The sequence below is a fragment of the Corythoichthys intestinalis genome, chromosome 8 (assembly GCF_030265065.1).
Source record: "Corythoichthys intestinalis isolate RoL2023-P3 chromosome 8, ASM3026506v1, whole genome shotgun sequence".
NCBI classification, from domain to species: Eukaryota; Metazoa; Chordata; class Actinopteri; order Syngnathiformes; family Syngnathidae; genus Corythoichthys; species Corythoichthys intestinalis.
The window spans coordinates 2,299,718-2,320,205 of record NC_080402.1 but is presented as its reverse complement, the minus strand read 5'-3'; the positions used below and the strand labels follow the sequence as shown (position 1 = coordinate 2,320,205).

The 20,488-nt window shown below is 42.7% G+C and overlaps 1 protein-coding gene across 4 annotated transcripts; it reads left to right on the top strand.

The window, feature by feature from the left end:
- Positions 1-1,155: 1,155 nt before the first annotated feature.
- msmo1 (methylsterol monooxygenase 1) lies at positions 1,156-16,224 on the top strand. 4 transcript variants are annotated; one of them, XM_057842518.1, is made up of 6 exons: positions 1,156-1,175; positions 4,361-4,627; positions 7,127-7,275; positions 7,338-7,464; positions 7,522-7,676; positions 13,323-16,224. In XM_057842518.1, exons 2-6 carry the CDS (start codon positions 4,373-4,375, stop codon positions 13,513-13,515), a joined length of 879 nt encoding a protein of 292 aa, XP_057698501.1. In that variant the 5' UTR covers positions 1,156-1,175; positions 4,361-4,372; the 3' UTR covers positions 13,516-16,224. The 4 variants fall into 4 exon arrangements, with proteins under 4 accessions (XP_057698501.1, XP_057698498.1, XP_057698499.1 ...); XM_057842515.1 differs by having other exon boundaries at positions 1,175-1,232; positions 13,323-16,223; XM_057842516.1 differs by lacking the exon at positions 1,156-1,175 and adding an exon at positions 1,179-1,232 and having other exon boundaries at positions 4,364-4,627.
- Positions 16,225-20,488: the final 4,264 nt, after the last annotated feature.

Here is a 20,488-nt window from a genome sequence, read left to right as displayed (position 1 = left end):
CCTAAAAGTGCGAAAATGAGGGTATATGGTTTTACTTTTTTATGAAAAAAAAGTTTTTTTAAATGTAAATTTTGTCTTTTATTCATTTATTTTTCATCTTTGTCTTTTATTCATTAAAATTTTTCATCAAAAAAACTTTTCTTCCGCTGACCAAGAGGCCCCCTTTCCACCAATTAGCTTGCTAATTTGGTGCCAAAACACTGACTTTAATGGGAACATCGCCCCTACCACCATGGCCGCCCGAACACTTTTAATATGACATTTTCCCTCAAACCAACTTTTTCTGGAGAAAATTAGGCATTTTCATACAACTTTTTAAAAAAAAACAAAACGACCTCTTCTGAAGATAAACCTGTTGATACTTTCCTTTTGAGGGGTGGGGCGCCATTTAAAATACAATTCGGTGATGAATTAAAATGAAAATAATTTGTTTTTTTAAATAAATAAATATAGCCACGGGTTAAAGGTCAACTTTTCATGTATATAGTTTTACCTTTTTTATGAAAAAAAAGTTATATTTTTTAAATGTAAATTTTGTCATTTAATCATTTATTTTTCATCTTTGTCTTTTATTCATTTACATTTTTCATCAAAAAACTTTTCTTCCGCTGACCAAGAGGCCCCCTTTCCTTGCTAATTCGGTGCCAAACCATTGACTTTGATGGCAACATCGCCCCTACCAACATGGCCGCCCGAAGACTTAATATGACATTTTCCCTCAAACATGCTTTTACTGGAGAAAATTAGGCGTTTTCATACAATTTTTTTAAAAAACGACCTCTTCTGAAGATAAACGTGTTGATACTTTTTAAAGATATATTTTTTAAATCCGATAAAATGACATTTTATCAACATAAACAACTTCTGGATAAAATGAAGGCGTTTTCACATAACTTTTTTTGTCTTTTTGGTGATGTATATATTCCCGAATGACGCGTCCAATAAACGTGTAGTAATATATTCATTGTCCAAAAAGCGCGTTTTAAGGCGGAACCTTCCCCTACGTCAGAAAACCCTGCTCGGCTCCTGATTCGCTGTTGCTTTGGAGACTCCCGGTCTCACTATCGTCGCTTCATGCGGCGGGCCAATCAAAGCCGCCGCTTTTCGCGCGACGTCACTCTCCTCTTCCCGCTGTCCAATCATAAGGCATCTCTCTCGGCTACTTGACTCGCCAGGTACTCAAAGCGCACACACACACACACACACACACACACCTCCCAAGACCCGTTTAGGTAAGTAAGTGCTTGCAATGCTAACATTCGCATTGTTAGCTCAACTTTCAAACGTTCTTTTTCAATTAAAATAACAAATATTAAAGACGAATGTACTATTTGGCTTCGTTTGCCTTGAAATGTACGACCAAGTTCAACTGGGAAGTACCCATTGCAGCAGTTTTAGCCTTAATATGTCATTAAAGAAGTGTAAAATTTCGTGTTTAAATCGTTTAAAAGCTGTGAAAATGGATGATGTCATGTTAAAAATGTCGCTTAATTATGATGCAACTGCTCTAGGCCCAAAAAAATCACAGTCGTTACATAATTGACTGTCAGTTGTTTTTTAGATGAGTTTTCAATGACTTTGAACGTTAATCTTTAAAATTGGATGATTAATAAAGGATGGAGAACTTGTGACTAAATGTCAATGCAAGGTTTAAAATTATTGCACGAGAGAATGATCAATCCACGAGTCAGGAAATCGATCTATCATATTCTATAATGCAAATAGACAAAACTTTCAAACTCCAAAAGGTGTTTATTTTTTGTATTTTTGTGGACAGTGTCGAAAAACGTCGATGAGACTATTTCAGAGCAACATTTGTATCAATAGATGCATAATAATAATCAATAATGTCATTCTTAACTCTTTCCCTGCCTTGTTTTTTTCCATTTACCCTACAAAGGGTTAAAGCCTGTCAATTTTTCATGTGTAAATGTTTACTTTTTTACAAAAAAAATTTAATTAAAAAGAAAAATGTGACATTTTAACTCATTATGTAATAATTTATTAATTGTTGATGATGTTTTTATTTTTTTTATTTACATTTTTTTCATTAAAAATGGGAAAGTCGTAAATATTCCCTTAATAAAGTTTTGAAAAATGTTTCTATTAATAAAAAAAAAAAAAAAAATTGAATTCATTCATTTTTATGTTGGTCATTTATTGAATGGGGACAAACAAATTAGTTTTTATCAATGTCAACGAGAATAATTGAAGCGCAGCTCGCAGAAATGCCAATAGATAGCGCCAAAGCAACTTTAGTGCATAAAGCCTCATAACTGCGTGTGGAATAATGAACTCATTTTTGGTGTCGGTTTTAATTAAAAGAAAAAATATAAATTTTTAACTCATTATGTAATCATTTTTTAAAATAATTGTTCAACTTTTTTATTTTGTTTATTTACCTTTTTTTTTCATTAAAAATGGGAACACCGTAAATATTCCTTTATAAAGTTTTTAAAAAAAAGTTTTGATTAAAAAAAAAAAAAAAAAAAAGAATTCATTCATTTTCTTTTTTTATGTATTTATTTTGATCAATAAAAAAAGCAGTGATGGGAACAAACAAATTAGTGGTTTTTATTAATGCAAACTTGAATAATTGAAGAGCAGCTTGCAAAAACGCCACCAGATAGCGCCAAAGCTAGTTTAGTGCATACTTAAAGTGCTTGTGACACGAAAAAGCATGTTTATTTCATAATACACGCGGTATTTTATGCTCCTGAATGATATGGACCGCTTGGATGTGTGTGGAAGCGATCGCTATATTTATTTAGTTTTTTGAATCCCGCGCCAGGAAAATGAGTGACTTCCGGCTTCGGTCTCGCATTGAGGAGGAGGGCGCTGTGACGTGTACGGTAGAAGACGTCCTCTTCACGCTACAGTGTACTGTTGTGTATGAGGACGAAGGATTCAGCTGATTTTGCGGATTAATACTTTTATTTTTTGCATCACGCCAGCCAAACGGCTGCAGAAAAATCATTCTGTATGCGGGAGAGGCGTATGCGCCTTTTTGGAGTTTCAAAAGGTTCCCATTCACCGTGGATATTTACTGTGGGACCATTGGACTTACAAGGAAGTGAGTAAACATCTTGTTTTGTATTATGTCAAATACGAATACAGTGATTACAAAGTAAACACCATAAAATTCCTTTAAATAAAGGACTACTTACGTTTGATCATTGATAGGCATGTAAAAAGCTATCCTCACGCTCATTAGCAGTTAGCTGTTAGCACGTTAGCTACACAACAATTCCAGCCACCCTCCTCCAGGGAACGAACTGTAAATTGCTCTCCGCCGGGCGGTTTGCCGATCCGCAAAGAAACTCGACAACCGGGTCGTCATGTCAAATAATCCAGGCTAGTTATGTGTGATTTTCCACTTCGAAGACTTTGAAACATCCCTCGGTTCGGGTTAGCATGTCGGCTAGCTGTCACTCCTTCTGGTCTGTTTACATTCTCCGAAGCCGGGGAAGAGAAATGAGATATGTCCGATGTAGGTGTCATAAAATATCGTTCGGCAGGTGTGACAGTAAAGGTAAAGTCGACTGTTTTGACCATTATGGAGTAATTTTGCCATGTCGTCTTGAATAAATGGATTTTTATTATTTTATATTCCATTTAGCACAAGTTATTTGTCATGACCATGCCATTTATTTAGCAATTGGGGAAAGTACTTGGGTAAAAAGAATATCCTGTAAAAATATTGAAGTAAAGAGACAGAAACAATGACATTTTGCCGCTCTCTTCGTCGCGTTTTCCTCATTGTGAATAGTTCCCCCTCGACGGGCTGACTGGTCCTTCTCAAGCCATTTATATAGCTATTGGGGAAAATACTTGGATAAAAAGAATATCCTGTAAAAATATTGGGAGTAGAGAGACTGAAACAATGACATTTTGCAGCTCTCTTCGTCTCGTTTTCCTCGTTCTGAACAATTCCCCCTCAATGGGCTGAATAGTAAAACCGATGAGCCTAGTCTACCGCTGACGTCATCCACCTGTTGGGGACGCTAAAGCCCTATAATTGTAGGCGTGGCTAACCGGCAGATTAAAAGACTAATTTCTCGTCATCTGCGCTTTGCTAAATTGTTGTATATAGTCGAATCGTCTCAAAATATGATTCTAATTCACATAATAATGCCATTTAAGACTTTTTTTCTGGTGTCGTATGCTCTTTAAAGCCATTCAATTGCGTGTTTGATACGACGAAAACACGAATGAACTCATTGACGTCCAGAGATGTCCGAAGAACAATCATTCGCTGCCGCCCTACCGCTTCAAATGGATCGGACGTCTACTAGCGATAAACACGATTATAATATGCCAAGCACGGTGTTTAATATTTCTACGTTTTGTGGGTGCGCAGCAGTCATCCATCATGGAGGCGAACGGCACGGCCACCGTCTTGAGCTCGGCCTACTTGGCGGCGGAGTACGTGGACGCCTTCTTACCAGAGAACCCCCTGCGACCCTCTTTCAAACATGCCTGGTGCTACATGCTGAACAACTACACCAAGTTCCAGATTGCCACCTGGGGCTCGCTCCTGGTGCACGAGCTCATCTACTTCCTCTTCTGCCTCCCCGGCTTCCTCTTCCAGTTCCTTCCCTTCATGCGCAAGTACAAGATCCAGCAGGTCAGTGTTCTTCCTTCCGCATATCAATTGGGAAAAGAGCCGATCCAGACCTGTGCTTTTGACAGCACTTTTTGTCTTTTGGACGGAATTACTTAGCACACAAATGCAGGTTTTTTATGAGTTCAAACAAAAAAAAAAAAGTTCATCCAAATCACGTCATTCATACATAAAAAATTCAGAGCGCTAAGGGGCACAAACGTTCTATGCGGTTTTTCCTAAAACTTTATGGTTCAGCCAAAATCTGCCAAAAACATACCCATTCATTTCTTAGGAGCAAAATTTACCATTGATTTCCAATGGCTCTATTCGCCATTCATTTCAATGGCACCAAAACTTCCATTTTATCCTATTGACCTTTAACCCAAGTGACCCAACAGGATATGAATTTTGAAAGCCTCAAAACCAATAGGAAGTGACCCTGGAATTCATCACAACAGTAGGTGACCCAATAGGAAGTAACTGAAATGCCCCCAAATCATCAGGAAGTGGCCCCATATCAACAGGAAGTGACCCTGAAATGCCCCAAAATCAAAAGTGACAATGGAATGGCCAAAAATCAACAGGAAGTGACCCTGGAATTCCTCAAAATCAGCAGGAAGTGACCCCAAATTCACAGAGAGTGACCCTGAAGTGGCCCAATATCAAATAGGAAGTGACATTGGAATGCCCCAAAATCAACATGAAGGGACCCTGAAATGCACTAAATCAACAGGAAGTGACCCTATATGAGAAGGAAGTGACCTTGAAATACCCCTAAATTAACGGGAAGTCACCCTGAAATGCCCCAAAATCAATAGGAAGTGACCCTGGAATTCATCAAAATCAACAGGAAGTGACCCAATATAAAGAGGAAGTAACTGAAATGCCCAAAAATCAGGAATGGCATGATATTGACAGGAAGTGACATTGGAATGCCCCAAAATCAGTAGGAAGTGACTCTAAAATGCCCCAAATCAACAGGAAGTGACCCTATATGAGCAGGAACTGACCCTGTAATGCCCCCAAATTAACAGGAAGTGACCCTGAAATGACCCAAAATAAATAGGAAGTAACCCTGGAATTTCCTAAAATCAACAGGAAGTGACCCAATATAAATAGGAAGCAACTAAAATGCCCCCAAATTAACAGGAAGTGGCCCAATATCTTCAGGAAGTGACATTGGAATGCCTCAAATCAACTGGAAGTGACCCTGAAATTCCTCGAGATCAACAGGAAGTGACCCTATATGAGCAGGAACTGCCCCTGAAATGCACCAAATCAATAGGAAGTGACCCTGAAATTCCTCAAAATCAACAGCAAGTGACCCAATATTAATAGGAAGTAACTGAAATGCCCCTAAATCAACAGGAAGTGGCCCGATATCTACAGGAAGTGACATTGCAATGCCTCAAGATCAGCAGGAACTGACCCAGACACGTCCACATATTAACAGAAAGTGACCCTGAAATGCCCCAAAATCAAAAGGAAGTGACTGTGAACTGCCCCCAAATAAACAGGAAGTGGCCCAATAAATACAGGAAGTGACCCTGAAATGCCTCAAATCAACAGAAAGTGTCCCTGAAATGCCCCAAATCAACAGGAATTGACCCTAAATAAGCAGGAAGTGATCCTGAAATGCCCCAAAATCAACAGGAAGTGACAATGAAATGCCTCAAAATCAATACCCTACCCTACAATAACCCTGACCCTGGAATTCATCATAATCAATAGGAAGTGACCAGACATGAATAGGAAGTAACTGAAATGTCCCCAAATCAACAGGAAGTGGCCCAATATCGACAGGAAGTGACATTGGAATACCCCCAAAATCAACAGGAAGTGACCCAATATAAATAGGAAGTAACTGAAATGCCCCTAAATCAACAGGAAGTGACATTACAATGCCCAAAAATCAACAGGAAGTGACCCTGAAATGCACCAAAATCAACAGGAAGTGACCCAATATGAACAGGAAGTGAATCTGAAATGTGTCAAAATCAACTGAAGTGACCCAATATGATCAGGAAGTAACTCAACAAAAGGTGACCCAATATCTGCAGGATGTGACCCTGGAAGGCCTCAAAATCAACAGGAAGTCACCCAGCATGAAAAGGAAGTAATGTGAAATGCCCCTAAATCAACAGGAAGTGACCCAATATCTAAAGGAAGTGACCTTCAAATGCCTCAAAATCAACAGGAAGTGACCAAATATGAACAGGAAGTATTGTAAAATGCCCCCAAAGCATCAGGAAGTGACCTTCAAATACCTCAAAATCAACAGGAAGTGACCCAATATGAACAGGAAGTGAATCAATAAACAGGAAGTGACCTAATTTAAACAGGAAGTAATGTGAAATGCCACCAAATCAACAGGAAGTGAACCGATATTTCCAGAAAGTGACCCTAGAATGCCTCAACATCAACAGGAAGTGACCCAATGTGTACAGGAAGTGACCCAAAACGCCCCCAAATCCACAGGAAGTGACCCCGAAATCACGTGACAATATGTCATGCGCGCAGGACAAACCGGAAACCTGGGAGAAGCAATGGCGCTGCTTGAAGATGTTGCTGTTCAACCACTTCTTCATCCAGCTGCCGCTCATCTGCGGCACGTACTACTTCACAGAGTTCTTCTCCATCCCCTACGACTGGGACTCCATGCCTAGATGGTAAGTAGGGGGCGCTAGCGGGAAGCTATACGAACGTTATCTTCAAACGAGCGCCTTTCCAGGCCTTACTTGGCGGCTCGGTGTCTAGGATGCGCCGTAATCGAAGACGCCTGGCACTACTTCCTCCACCGACTGCTCCACCACCGTAGGATCTACAAGTACATCCACAAAGTCCACCACGAGTTCACGGTGAGTCCGATCGTCGACGAGCGAGCGAGAAGCGCAACTGATCCGGCGGCGTTTCAGGCGCCTTTCGGCATGCAGGCCGAGTACGCCCACCCGGTCGAGACGGTGGTCCTGGGCGCCGGCTTCTTCATCGGGATCCTCATCTTCTGCAACCACGTCTTCTTCCTCTGGGCTTGGGTGGCCGTGCGACTACTGGAGACCATCGACGTGCACAGGTGAGTTACGTCGTGGCAGACAAGGAGTTCATTTTGGGGCATTTCATGTCATTTCCTGCTGATTTTTGGTCACTTCCTGTTGGTTTTGGGTTCCTTAAAAGGAAGAATGTCCCCAAATGAATAGGTAGCGACTCAAAATCAACGGGAAGTAACTTGGAAATGCCCTAAAATGAGTTGATTTCCACTTCCTGTTGATTTAGGGTGTTCCCGGGCCACTTCCTGTTAGATTTGGGGCAATCCTGCACCACATCCTGTTCGTTGTGGTCAACTTCAGGGCCACTTCCTGTCAGTTTTGGTGCATTTGAGGGCCACTTCCTGTTGAGTTTGGGGCAGTCCCAGGCCACTTCCTGTTAGTTAGGGGGAAATCGTGGGCCACTTCCTGTTAGTTGTAGTTAATTTCAGGGCCACTTCCTGTTGAGATTTGGGGCAATCCCGGGCCACTTCCTGTTAGATTTGGGGCATTCCCAGCCACTTCCTGTTAGATTTGGGGCATTCCCGGGCCACTTCCTATTACATTTGGGGTAATCCTGCATCACATCCTGTTGGTTGTGGTTAATTTCAGGGCCACTTCCTGTTGAGTTTTGGTGCATTTCAGGGCCACTTCCTGTTGAGTTTGGGGCAATCCCAGGCCACTTCCTGTTAGTTTTGGGGAAACCGTGGGCCACTTCCTGTTAGTTGTAGTTAATTTCAGGGCCACTTCCTGTTGAGATTTGGTGCATTTCAGGGCCACTTCCTGTTGAGTTTGGGGCAATCCCAGGCCACTTCCTGTTAGTTTTGGGGAAACCGTGGGCCACTTCCTGTTAGTTGTAGTTAATTTCAGGGCCACTTCCTGTTGAGATTTGGGGCAATCCCGGGCCACTTCCTGTTAGATTTGGGGCATTCCCAGCCACTTCCTGTTAGATTTGGGGCATTCCCGGGCCACTTCCTATTACATTTGGGGTAATCCTGCATCACATCCTGTTGGTTGTGGTTAATTTCAGGGCCACTTCCTGTTGAGTTTTGGTGCATTTCAGGGCCACTTCCTGTTGAGTTTGGGGCAATCCCAGGCCACTTCCTGTTAGTTTTGGGGAAACCGTGGGCCACTTCCTGTTAGTTGTAGTTAATTTCAGGGCCACTTCCTGTTGAGATTTGGGGCAATCCCGGGCAGCTTCCTGTTAGATTTGAGGCATTCCCGGCCACTTCCTGTTAGATTTGGGGCATTTCCGGGCCACTTCCTTTTAGATTTGGGGCAATCATGGGCCACTTCCTGTTAGGTTTGGGGCATCTCCGGGCCACTTCCTGTTAGTTAGGGGGAAATCGTGGGCCACTTCCTGTTAGTTGTAGTTAATTTCAGGGCCACTTCCTGTTGAGATTTGGGGCAATCCCGGGCCACTTCCTGTTAGATTTGGGGCATTCCCGGCCACTTCCTGTTACATTTGGGGCATTCCTGGGCCACTTCCTGTTACATTTGGGGTAATCCTGCATCACATCCTGTTGGTTGTGGTTAATTTCAGGGCCACTTCCTGTTGAGTTTGGGGCAATCCCAGGCCACTTCCTGTTAGTTTTGGGGAAACCGTGGGCCACTTCCTGTTAGTTGTAGTTAATTTCAGGGCCACTTCCTGTTGAGATTTGGTGCATTTCAGGGCCACTTCCTGTTGAGTTTGGGGCAATCCCAGGCCACTTCCTGTTAGTTTTGGGGAAACCGTGGGCCACTTCCTGTTAGTTGTAGTTAATTTCAGGGCCACTTCCTGTTGAGATTTGGGGCAATCCCGGGCCACTTCCTGTTAGATTTGGGGCATTCCCAGCCACTTCCTGTTAGATTTGGGGCATTCCCGGGCCACTTCCTATTACATTTGGGGTAATCCTGCATCACATCCTGTTGGTTGTGGTTAATTTCAGGGCCACTTCCTGTTGAGTTTTGGTGCATTTCAGGGCCACTTCCTGTTGAGTTTGGGGCAATCCCAGGCCACTTCCTGTTAGTTTTGGGGAAACCGTGGGCCACTTCCTGTTAGTTGTAGTTAATTTCAGGGCCACTTCCTGTTGAGATTTGGTGCATTTCAGGGCCACTTCCTGTTGAGTTTGGGGCAATCCCAGGCCACTTCCTGTTAGTTTTGGGGAAACCGTGGGCCACTTCCTGTTAGTTGTAGTTAATTTCAGGGCCACTTCCTGTTGAGATTTGGGGCAATCCCGGGCCACTTCCTGTTAGATTTGGGGCATTCCCAGCCACTTCCTGTTAGATTTGGGGCATTCCCGGGCCACTTCCTATTACATTTGGGGTAATCCTGCATCACATCCTGTTGGTTGTGGTTAATTTCAGGGCCACTTCCTGTTGAGTTTTGGTGCATTTCAGGGCCACTTCCTGTTGAGTTTGGGGCAATCCCAGGCCACTTCCTGTTAGTTTTGGGGAAACCGTGGGCCACTTCCTGTTAGTTGTAGTTAATTTCAGGGCCACTTCCTGTTGAGATTTGGTGCATTTCAGGGCCACTTCCTGTTGAGTTTGGGGCAATCCCAGGCCACTTCCTGTTAGTTTTGGGGAAACCGTGGGCCACTTCCTGTTAGTTGTAGTTAATTTCAGGGCCACTTCCTGTTGAGATTTGGGGCAATCCCGGGCCACTTCCTGTTAGATTTGGGGCATTCCCAGCCACTTCCTGTTAGATTTGGGGCATTCCCGGGCCACTTCCTATTACATTTGGGGTAATCCTGCATCACATCCTGTTGGTTGTGGTTAATTTCAGGGCCACTTCCTGTTGAGTTTTGGTGCATTTCAGGGCCACTTCCTGTTGAGTTTGGGGCAATCCCAGGCCACTTCCTGTTAGTTTTGGGGAAACCGTGGGCCACTTCCTGTTAGTTGTAGTTAATTTCAGGGCCACTTCCTGTTGAGATTTGGGGCAATCCCGGGCAGCTTCCTGTTAGATTTGAGGCATTCCCGGCCACTTCCTGTTAGATTTGGGGCATTTCCGGGCCACTTCCTTTTAGATTTGGGGCAATCATGGGCCACTTCCTGTTAGGTTTGGGGCATCTCCGGGCCACTTCCTGTTAGTTAGGGGGAAATCGTGGGCCACTTCCTGTTAGTTGTAGTTAATTTCAGGGCCACTTCCTGTTGAGATTTGGGGCAATCCCGGGCCACTTCCTGTTAGATTTGGGGCATTCCCAGCCACTTCCTGTTAGATTTGGGGCATTCCCGGGCCACTTCCTATTACATTTGGGGTAATCCTGCATCACATCCTGTTGGTTGTGGTTAATTTCAGGGCCACTTCCTGTTGAGTTTTGGTGCATTTCAGGGCCACTTCCTGTTGAGTTTGGGGCAATCCCAGGCCACTTCCTGTTAGTTTTGGGGAAACCGTGGGCCACTTCCTGTTAGTTGTAGTTAATTTCAGGGCCACTTCCTGTTGAGATTTGGGGCAATCCCGGGCAGCTTCCTGTTAGATTTGAGGCATTCCCGGCCACTTCCTGTTAGATTTGGGGCATTTCCGGGCCACTTCCTTTTAGATTTGGGGCAATCATGGGCCACTTCCTGTTAGGTTTGGGGCATCTCCGGGCCACTTCCTGTTAGTTAGGGGGAAATCGTGGGCCACTTCCTGTTAGTTGTAGTTAATTTCAGGGCCACTTCCTGTTGAGATTTGGGGCAATCCCGGGCCACTTCCTGTTAGATTTGGGGCATTCCCAGCCACTTCCTGTTAGATTTGGGGCATTCCCGGGCCACTTCCTATTACATTTGGGGTAATCCTGCATCACATCCTGTTGGTTGTGGTTAATTTCAGGGCCACTTCCTGTTGAGTTTTGGTGCATTTCAGGGCCACTTCCTGTTGAGTTTGGGGCAATCCCAGGCCACTTCCTGTTAGTTTTGGGGAAACCGTGGGCCACTTCCTGTTAGTTGTAGTTAATTTCAGGGCCACTTCCTGTTGAGATTTGGGGCAATCCCGGGCAGCTTCCTGTTAGATTTGAGGCATTCCCGGCCACTTCCTGTTAGATTTGGGGCATTTCCGGGCCACTTCCTTTTAGATTTGGGGCAATCATGGGCCACTTCCTGTTAGGTTTGGGGCATCTCCGGGCCACTTCCTGTTAGTTAGGGGGAAATCGTGGGCCACTTCCTGTTAGTTGTAGTTAATTTCAGGGCCACTTCCTGTTGAGATTTGGGGCAATCCCGGGCCACTTCCTGTTAGATTTGGGGCATTCCCGGCCACTTCCTGTTACATTTGGGGCATTCCTGGGCCACTTCCTGTTACATTTGGGGTAATCCTGCATCACATCCTGTTGGTTGTGGTTAATTTCAGGGCCACTTCCTGTTGAGTTTGGGGCAATCCCAGGCCACTTCCTGTTAGTTTTGGGGAAATCGTGGGCCACTTCCTGTTAGTTGTAGTTAATTTCAGGGCCACTTCCTGTTTAGATTTGGGGCAATCCCGGGCAGCTTCCTGTTAGATTTGAGGCATTCCCGGCCACTTCCTGTTAGATTTGGGGCATTTCCGGGCCACTTCCTTTTAGATTTGGGGCATTTCCGGGCCACTTCCTTTTAGATTTGGGGCATCTCCGGGCCACTTCCTGTTAGGTTTGGGGCATCTCCGGGCCACTTCCTGTTAGGTTTGGGGCATCCCCGGGCCACTTCCTGTTAGTTGTAGTTAATTTCCGGGCCACTTCCTTTTAGATTTGGGGCATTTCCGGGCCACTTCCTGTTAGATTTGGGGCAATCCCGGGCCGCTTCCTATTAGGTTTGGGGCATCCCCGGGCCACTTCCTGTTGTTTTGGGGCAATCCCGGGCCACCTCCTGTTAGTTTTGGTTAATTTCAGGGCCACTTTCTGTTGAGTTTTGGGTCAATCCCGGGCCACTTCCTGTTAGGTTTGGGGCATCCCCGGGCCACTTCCTGTCAGGTTTGGGGCATTCCCGGGCCACTTCCTGTTAGATTTGAGGCAATCCCCGGCCACTGCCTGTTAGTTTTGGTGCATTTCATGGCCAGTTCCTGTTGAGTTTTGGGGCAATCCCAGGCCACTTCCTGTTAGTTGTGGTTAATTTCAGGGCCACTTCCTGTTAGATTTGGGGCATTCCCGGCCACTTCCTGTTAAATTTGGGGAATTCCCGGGCCACTTCCAATTAGATTTGAGGCAATCCCGGGCCACTTCCTGTTAGTTTTAGTGCATTTCATGCCCAGTTCCTGTTGAGTTTTGGGGCAATCCCGGACCACTTCCTGTTAGTCGTGGTTAATTTCAGGGTGAATTCCTGTTGAGTTTGGGTTTCTGTAAAGGAAATGACTCAAAAATGTCCACAAAGTGCCTCAAAAATCAACATGAAGGAACTTGTGAATGCTCTGAAATGAACAGGAAGTTACCTGTAAATGTCCACAAAAGACTGGTTGTGAATGCTCTGGTTTCAGTACCATTGACAGCACTAGACGTCCAATTCGGCCAAAATGAATTGGATGTCTAGCGCTGTCACTGGCGGCCAGTGAGCTAACGTAGACACTATTCTAATAGAAGATTTTGCTGGCAACTTGTTGGTTCCTTTAATGAAGTAGTGACACCTTTTTACAACGATATATCAATTTTCGGCAGGAGCGAATCGATAACCGTTTGGGCTACAAAGTATCACAATATTTCACCTTTTCCATATATTGTCATACTCCTACTGTTTATTGTCATGGATTCAAATTTTTTTCTTTTGTCCACCCACGCCAGCGGCTACGACGTCCCGCTGAACCCGCTCCACCTGCTGCCGTTTTACGCCGGCGCTCGCTTCCACGACTTCCACCACATGAACTTCGTGGGCAACTACTCGTCCACTTTCACCTGGTGGGACAAGATTTTCAACACCGACCACCAGTACAACAAGTACGTGGGCCAACGGAAAGACGACAAGAAGACGCGGTGAAAAATGACAGAAATACATGCAGCCAGATGCTCTTTTTTTTGCCTCTTGTGTCCTTTCTAAATAGCAGTGCCACCAGATGGCGCTAAAGCAAGTTTTTTTTCCCTCCTCATTCTATATGACTGGCTTCAACACAATTTAATCCATATTCAAACCCGTTTTACTGCTTGTGGAATTCGACAAAAACTCGAATGAACTCATTGACGGCCAGAGACGTCCAATTAATTTCATAGGAGATGGTTGGGAGTGACTGGTCGATCGCAATCTGGATGGAAATACTACATTCCACGATGTTGTCTCGTTACCTTTTTAATCTGTAGCGTGGTTATTTGGCACAAAGATGCCACCAGATGGCGCCAATGTTGTTGCTTTCCCTCTACATTACGTGACTTCATTTCAAATAGAAAATATACTTTTTTTTTTCAAAAAATACAGTACAAATACATATTCAATTGTGTGTGAAATTTGACTAAAACACGAATTAAGTTACTGACGGCCAGAGACGTCCAATCCATTTGAACTGGGATGGTTGGGAGTGATTTGTTATAGCAATTCGGACGGAAAACATGCTGCAATTTATCACTTTTTTTGCCTTGCTTACTTCGTAAAACGCAGCGCGTAAAAGCGCCACCAGATGGCGCCAAAGCAATTATTTTTACCACCCTCACGTTCTGTATGACACAATTTAATGCATAATCAAAGCCGTTTAATTGCGTGAGGATTATGAGGGAACATGAATTGACGGCCAGAGACGTCCAATCCATTTGAAGTGGGAGATTTCCACCTCTCCCAGTTTAAAAGGATTGGACGTCTCTCCCTGGTCAGAGGCACTAAACGCTGTCAATGGCAATGAATTAAAAAGCGAGCGACAAACAGCCCGCTGCATTATTTTGAAAATCGATCATTAAAGGGTATGTAGTGCCCTGGGAAAATTTTAATATTCCATCATTTATCCATAAACGCATGCCTTTTGTATTCATATCATGCCACTTCGTGTAATTACACACAAGAAAAAGAGAAATTTGGCTCGATTGTCAAGCTAAAACGACCGGCGCCCGAGATCTGGCAGAGTGTGTGCGTGACGTCACGACAAGTGAAGAGAGTGCCACCGGCCACTAGGGGGGCAGCGCCTGTCTGCATCAATATAATTCCTTCTAGTGAGGGGAGAATTAGGGGTGTTTTGAGCTGTTTATGCTGATGCATTGTGTTCGTCCTGCACATATTCCAGGTTCCCTCATGAAGAAACACCCCTCGTTGTCAATAAAAGAGAATTCAGAATTGTTTCTTCAACAAGAAAAAGGCTCAGTGCTTTAATACTGAATGGCGGAGATGATGGCAGACAATTTCGTTTCTAGTTTCAGCGACGAATCCGACGTAACGAATGTTCATCTAATGGTGACTAGAAGAGTTACGAAGCTTTAATCGGTGTTTTAGGTTACCAATTTGAGCCCAAACGAACGCCAATGCAGCGTAATGAAAAGGTCATTGAGGGGAGCAATGACACTGATGAAACATCGGCAGCAGATCGTGTGGGAAACACCAATGATTTGTTTTGCATTTCTTTTTGTGAAGCTGATACACCGTGACTGCATAGAATAATTAGCATTTATTGCACTATCATAGCTTTTCGCTCTGCCAACAGACACAAATATGAATGGGATCAGAGGATATATTTTACGAACGATAATTTATACATGTGTCCAGTCCTGTATCCAATGCGTGACATTTTTTTATTATAAAAGAGTACTCACTCTGGCCATTTCGAGCTTGGCTGCTCCCCTCCTTTGCTTAGCTTTAGCCTCCTTTACCAGTCATCGTCCTCTTTCTTGATATCTCGGGACATTTAGGTGGCTGCACCTGTATGGTCGGCACCGCATCTCCTTTGAGCAGCAATCTTTTAGCAAAACCCGATTTCTCTTGTCCATAGTTCGAGAAGCTTTCAGGTGGAAAATGCGCACTACAGAAAAGCGTGCTGGAGGCTGTGTCTAGAAAATTTGCCCTCTTTGCACGGACGAACTTTACCCATTGTCTGTGTAGTCCAGCTTTTTTTTTCGCGTTCGGGAACTCGTGGATACTATATTCCGATAAATAACTATTTGTACACCACATAGCACAGCAGTTTTGAACCATTTTTGTGATGTTTTGGTCAAACAAACCCCAACGCTACTCTCTCGTCGTTAAAAAACAATGGCACCCGGCTCCGCCTCGACTGTCAATCACTTGTCGTGACGTCCCCGCCCCATTCGTCATTTTCGATCTATTTTCGATAATTGCTCATTAATGTGATTGATTTTTTTTTGTTAACTTTATCAATATTTGTTATCTTGGCACATAACGGTTCTATTGATGTCTCACACCCCCTTTGCCGCTACATACTCTTTAACATCAAATTTCTGCAGTCAACAATAACAAATCAATGACTAGGGAATCAGAATGTTTACTTTTTTCGCGAAATATATAGCTTGTTTCCTTTTTTGTTTTTAGTTACTTAAAAGAAAACAAATCATAAAAACTGCTTTTCCTTTTTTATATTTGAAAATTGTAAAATAAAAAGAGAATATGTCCTGATTTTCCCCTTTTTCCTCAATCAAAACCCAAAACGAATGAAAATTATATATACAATGCAAGTTTTGCTTTCTCCAAATGCTGCACTGAGGAGTCAGACACGACACGACACACCCCTGCGGCCACAGCGCCGCACTGCTGCGTCAAGTCACAATGTGGTAGCAGCGACCAAACAGGAAGTGAAGAAAATAGCTGCCTGGGCGTCAGCTATTCACACCTTTTTTTTTTTTTTTTTTTTTTATTATTATTTTTTTTGCAATAGCGTACCGCATGAATGCTATTTTTAGACCGTGACATCGCATAGTAAAGCGGAAGTGGGACATTATAGACCCGTCCTCGCATAGAAACCATGTTGATTCTGCTACTTTTCTCTGGTAATCTTTCAAAAACGAACCTGCCGATCAAGCACTGCTTAGGCTATATGGAACTTTTAGAAACGACTCTAGAATTTACGACCTATGAAGGATGTTTTCTTCATACGTTTCCCGAAACCAAAAACTTGGAGGAAAAAATGAAGAATGGATCAACTTATGCTGACGTTTAACGCCAGCAACGTGAAGCCATTCACATTTCATATGCAGTAAACATTTTGTCCTTCAGAGGACAAAGAGGTAAGCCATTTTGATATGTTCACTTTTTAGCGTGGTGTTTTGCCGTGCTGCTTCTGTCTGATAATGAATGACCTGAAAAGAATGAAAATTGTATCTGACTGCCACATTAGCTTTTCTGTTGTAAAAAAAACTAGGGGTGTCAAACGATTAAAATTTTTAATCGAGTTAATTACAGCTTAAAAATGAATTAATTGTAATTAATCGCAATTCAAACCATCAATAAAATATGCCATATTTTTCTGTAAATTATTGTTGGAATGGAAAGACACAAGATGGATATATACATTCAACATACGGTACATAAGTACTGTATTTCTTTATTATAACAATAAATCAACAAGATGGCATAACCATTATTAACATTCTGTTCAAGCGATCCATGGATAGAAAGATGTGTAGTTCTTAAAAGATAAATGTTAGTACAAGTTATTGAAATTTTATATTAAAACCCCTGTTCATGTTTTCGTTTCAATAAAATTTGTAAAATTTTCAATCAAAAAATAAACTAGTAGCCCGCCAATGTTGATGACAATAATTACTTACACAATGCTCATGGGTGCTGAAGCCTATAAAATCAGTTGCACCCAAGCGCCAGCAGAGGGCGGAAAAACTCCGAAAAACAACAAGTACACATTTCACTGTGCTGTTATTTTAATCTGTTTGAGCGGGGCATTTGTGCGTTAACTGAGTCAAATATTTTAACGTGATTAATTTTAAAAATTAATTACCGCCCGTTAACGCGATAATTTTGACAGCCCTAAAAAAAAAAAAAAAAAACTTAAGTAAGGGGGGAGTGTAGTAAATTATAGAATTAAGATTTGTTATTAACTCATTCACTCCCAACTATTTTCACCGGTGCAACCCCCTTCGCTCCCGGCCGTTTTACTGGATTTTGACCAATTTTGCAAGGCCCAAAGAAAATTCGGTTCTATTGCTATATAAACATGGAACCCGCCAAAAGAAAGATTAGACTCTCTTCTTTCAGCAGGAAAAAAGTTAGTTAAAATCTTTTTCCATTTTTTAGAAATCATCATTAGAAAAAAAGCTTAGTTTTGGCAATTTTCCAATTTCTGATGAAAAAACCGAGAAATTGTGCTTTTTGTAAACGCGTACATTTCAAACATAACTTTGACTTGAACACAGCTATTTTTTGCTTTAGTTACATTCCAAACATCTGAATAATGTTTTCCTTCTACAAAATAACATAAAAAAACAAGACAAATTAGAGCTTTTGATAGCAAAGTAACAGCTTATTTACACATAACTGAGAGATGACGCTGTTGTGGCCGCGACAGCCAGGGTAAACTTTTCCCTCATCGCCGCCTGTCTCATAAAGATGGATCCTGGACGTCCATTCGGTCATCTTCCGCTGGCGGCCCGGCCGCTCATTCCGTTGAATCGGGTTGGGAGTCTTACCAAATGCGCTACTGCCATCCAGTGGCCAGTTGTGTTGCTTTAAAATGGATTTTCAGCATTGTGCTTTGGAGCTAAGTTGCGTCAGAACCTAGCGATGTCTCTTGTGAAAATAAAACGCAAAAGACATATAAATACGTCTTTAGGCCACTGAAACAATGAAAAATAGAACATACTTATACGTTTTTGGGAGCAAATGAGTTAATGAAAAAATTTAAAGTGTTCGATGGCTATCAACGAGTAGCATTTATGATCGCTACACAAAAATAGCAATGTAAATTGCTGAAAAGAACGGTCAAAGATGTGAGACAACCAGAGGATATAATATATAAGATAGACGGGGCATATGGTGGTAAAGGATAGATTGTTGAAACAGGAGAATGTCATTGTCAGTGGCGTAAGAACAAGGTGTCGATTAAAAAGCTAAGGCTAGGCTAAGCTTAGGACGGCTCTGCTCTTTTTTCGCCCTCGACACTCAAGCCACCTTTTTAACAGAACATTTGTATGTTCTTCCACATCTTTACCAGTGGATTTGGCACCAGGGACATCATTTTCGGACAGAATTGGTAGGTTTAGCTCTGTAAATATCTCCTTCGTACACTATTTCCATTCATTTACTATTGGGGACAAGCCCCCGTTTGTCCTCCCGCTTAGCAACATTAGCTAATGTCATGAATATTAATGAGCGGAAGTGATGTGTAGCGTGCGGTATGTAATTGTTATTACCCATTTATGAATGACGTCACTCTTCTGCGATAGCATCACATCCGTGGCGGGAAATTCAACTGAGGTAAGCAATTTTAGTTTTTGATCTTTAAAAATCAAGGTTTTGCAGTTTTATGAAGTCTCGGTCAAAGCTATATATCAAAGCAATTGAATCCTTTCAAAAGGTTTATTTGTAAAATGAGTTTTTTCATCAGTCATGTTTGCTGTAAAGCTAGCGAAGCTAGGTTGAGGGCTATTGGTGCCTTCGCATGCTCTGGGAAAGATGTTCTTCAATACTTGGTAATTAGTATTTATGGGTGTGTCCTGTTAATGGGTTTTTGTTGTCAAACTGAAAAAAAACATTAATCACGGAATTCATTTTGGTTTCAGACCTTTTTCTTCAATCTCGTACGACAAGAAGAGAATGCATCAATGCCCAAATGGTTTTTGTAACTTAACATTTTAGCAAACACTTGGTTAAAAGATATTTGTAGAAATTAATAGATGACTTTATTGTGCTCTTTAAAAAAGTTAAGTTTCTTCCCATTCACAACTTTGAACGCCGCCATTTTGAAAAGTAAAAGGTCGACCCATCTAGGAAACTCTGGTATCATAATAAAATCGAGGTTCTCCTGTAGAAAGTACGACTCGAGGGGTCGTTCACATGCAATTTTTCAACTGGACAAGTGACATTTACCATATTCACCAATCACAACACCATGTGAAGGTTGCATAACTTTATTATTTAATGTCCCCTCTGTTACGTACAAATGGCACCTTATTAAAAAAATAGAAAAGGCCATTTCTGGAGAAATTATGATGGGGCTTTGCTGTGGTAGATGCAGATCTATCAAGTCACTTCCTCTTGATTTGGGGGACATGCCCCGTTGATGACAGGTCACTTCCTGTTGATTTGGGGACATTTCAGGGATGTGTCCTGATGATATCAGGTCCCTTCCTGTTGATTTTGGGACATTTGGGGGGCACGCTTTGCTGATGACAGGTCACTTTGTGTTAATTTGGGGTCATTTCAGGGACCTGTTGATTTGGGGACACGCCCTGTTGACAACAGGTCACTTTGTGTTGATTTGGGGACATTTCAGGGACACGTCCAGATTTCTATCAGGTCACTTTGTGTTGATTTGGGGGACACACCCTGTTAATAACAGGTCACTTTCTGTTGATTTGGGGACATTTAGGGGACACGTCCAATTGATATGAGGTCACTTCGTGTTGATTTCGGGGACACTTCCTGATTATATCTGGTCACTTGCTGCTTATTTGTGGACATTTCGGGGACATTTCCTGTTGATATCAGGTCGCTTCCTGTTAATTTGGGGACATTTCAGGGACATGTCCTGTTGATATAAGGTCACTTCCTGTTGATTTGGGGACATTTCAGGGACTTGTTGATTCGGGGACATTTGGTGGACACGCCCTGTTGATAACAGGTCATTTCCTGTTGATTTGGGGACATTTAGGGGACATGTCCTGTTGACATAAGGTCACCTTCTGTTGATTTGGGGACATTTGGGGGACATGTCCTGTTGCTGACAGGTCCCTTTGTGTTGATTAGGAGCGATTTTAGGGAAACGTCCAATTGATATCAGGTTACATCTTGTTGATTTGGGGGACACGCCCTGTTGATATCAGGTCACTTCCTGTTGATTTGGGGACATTTG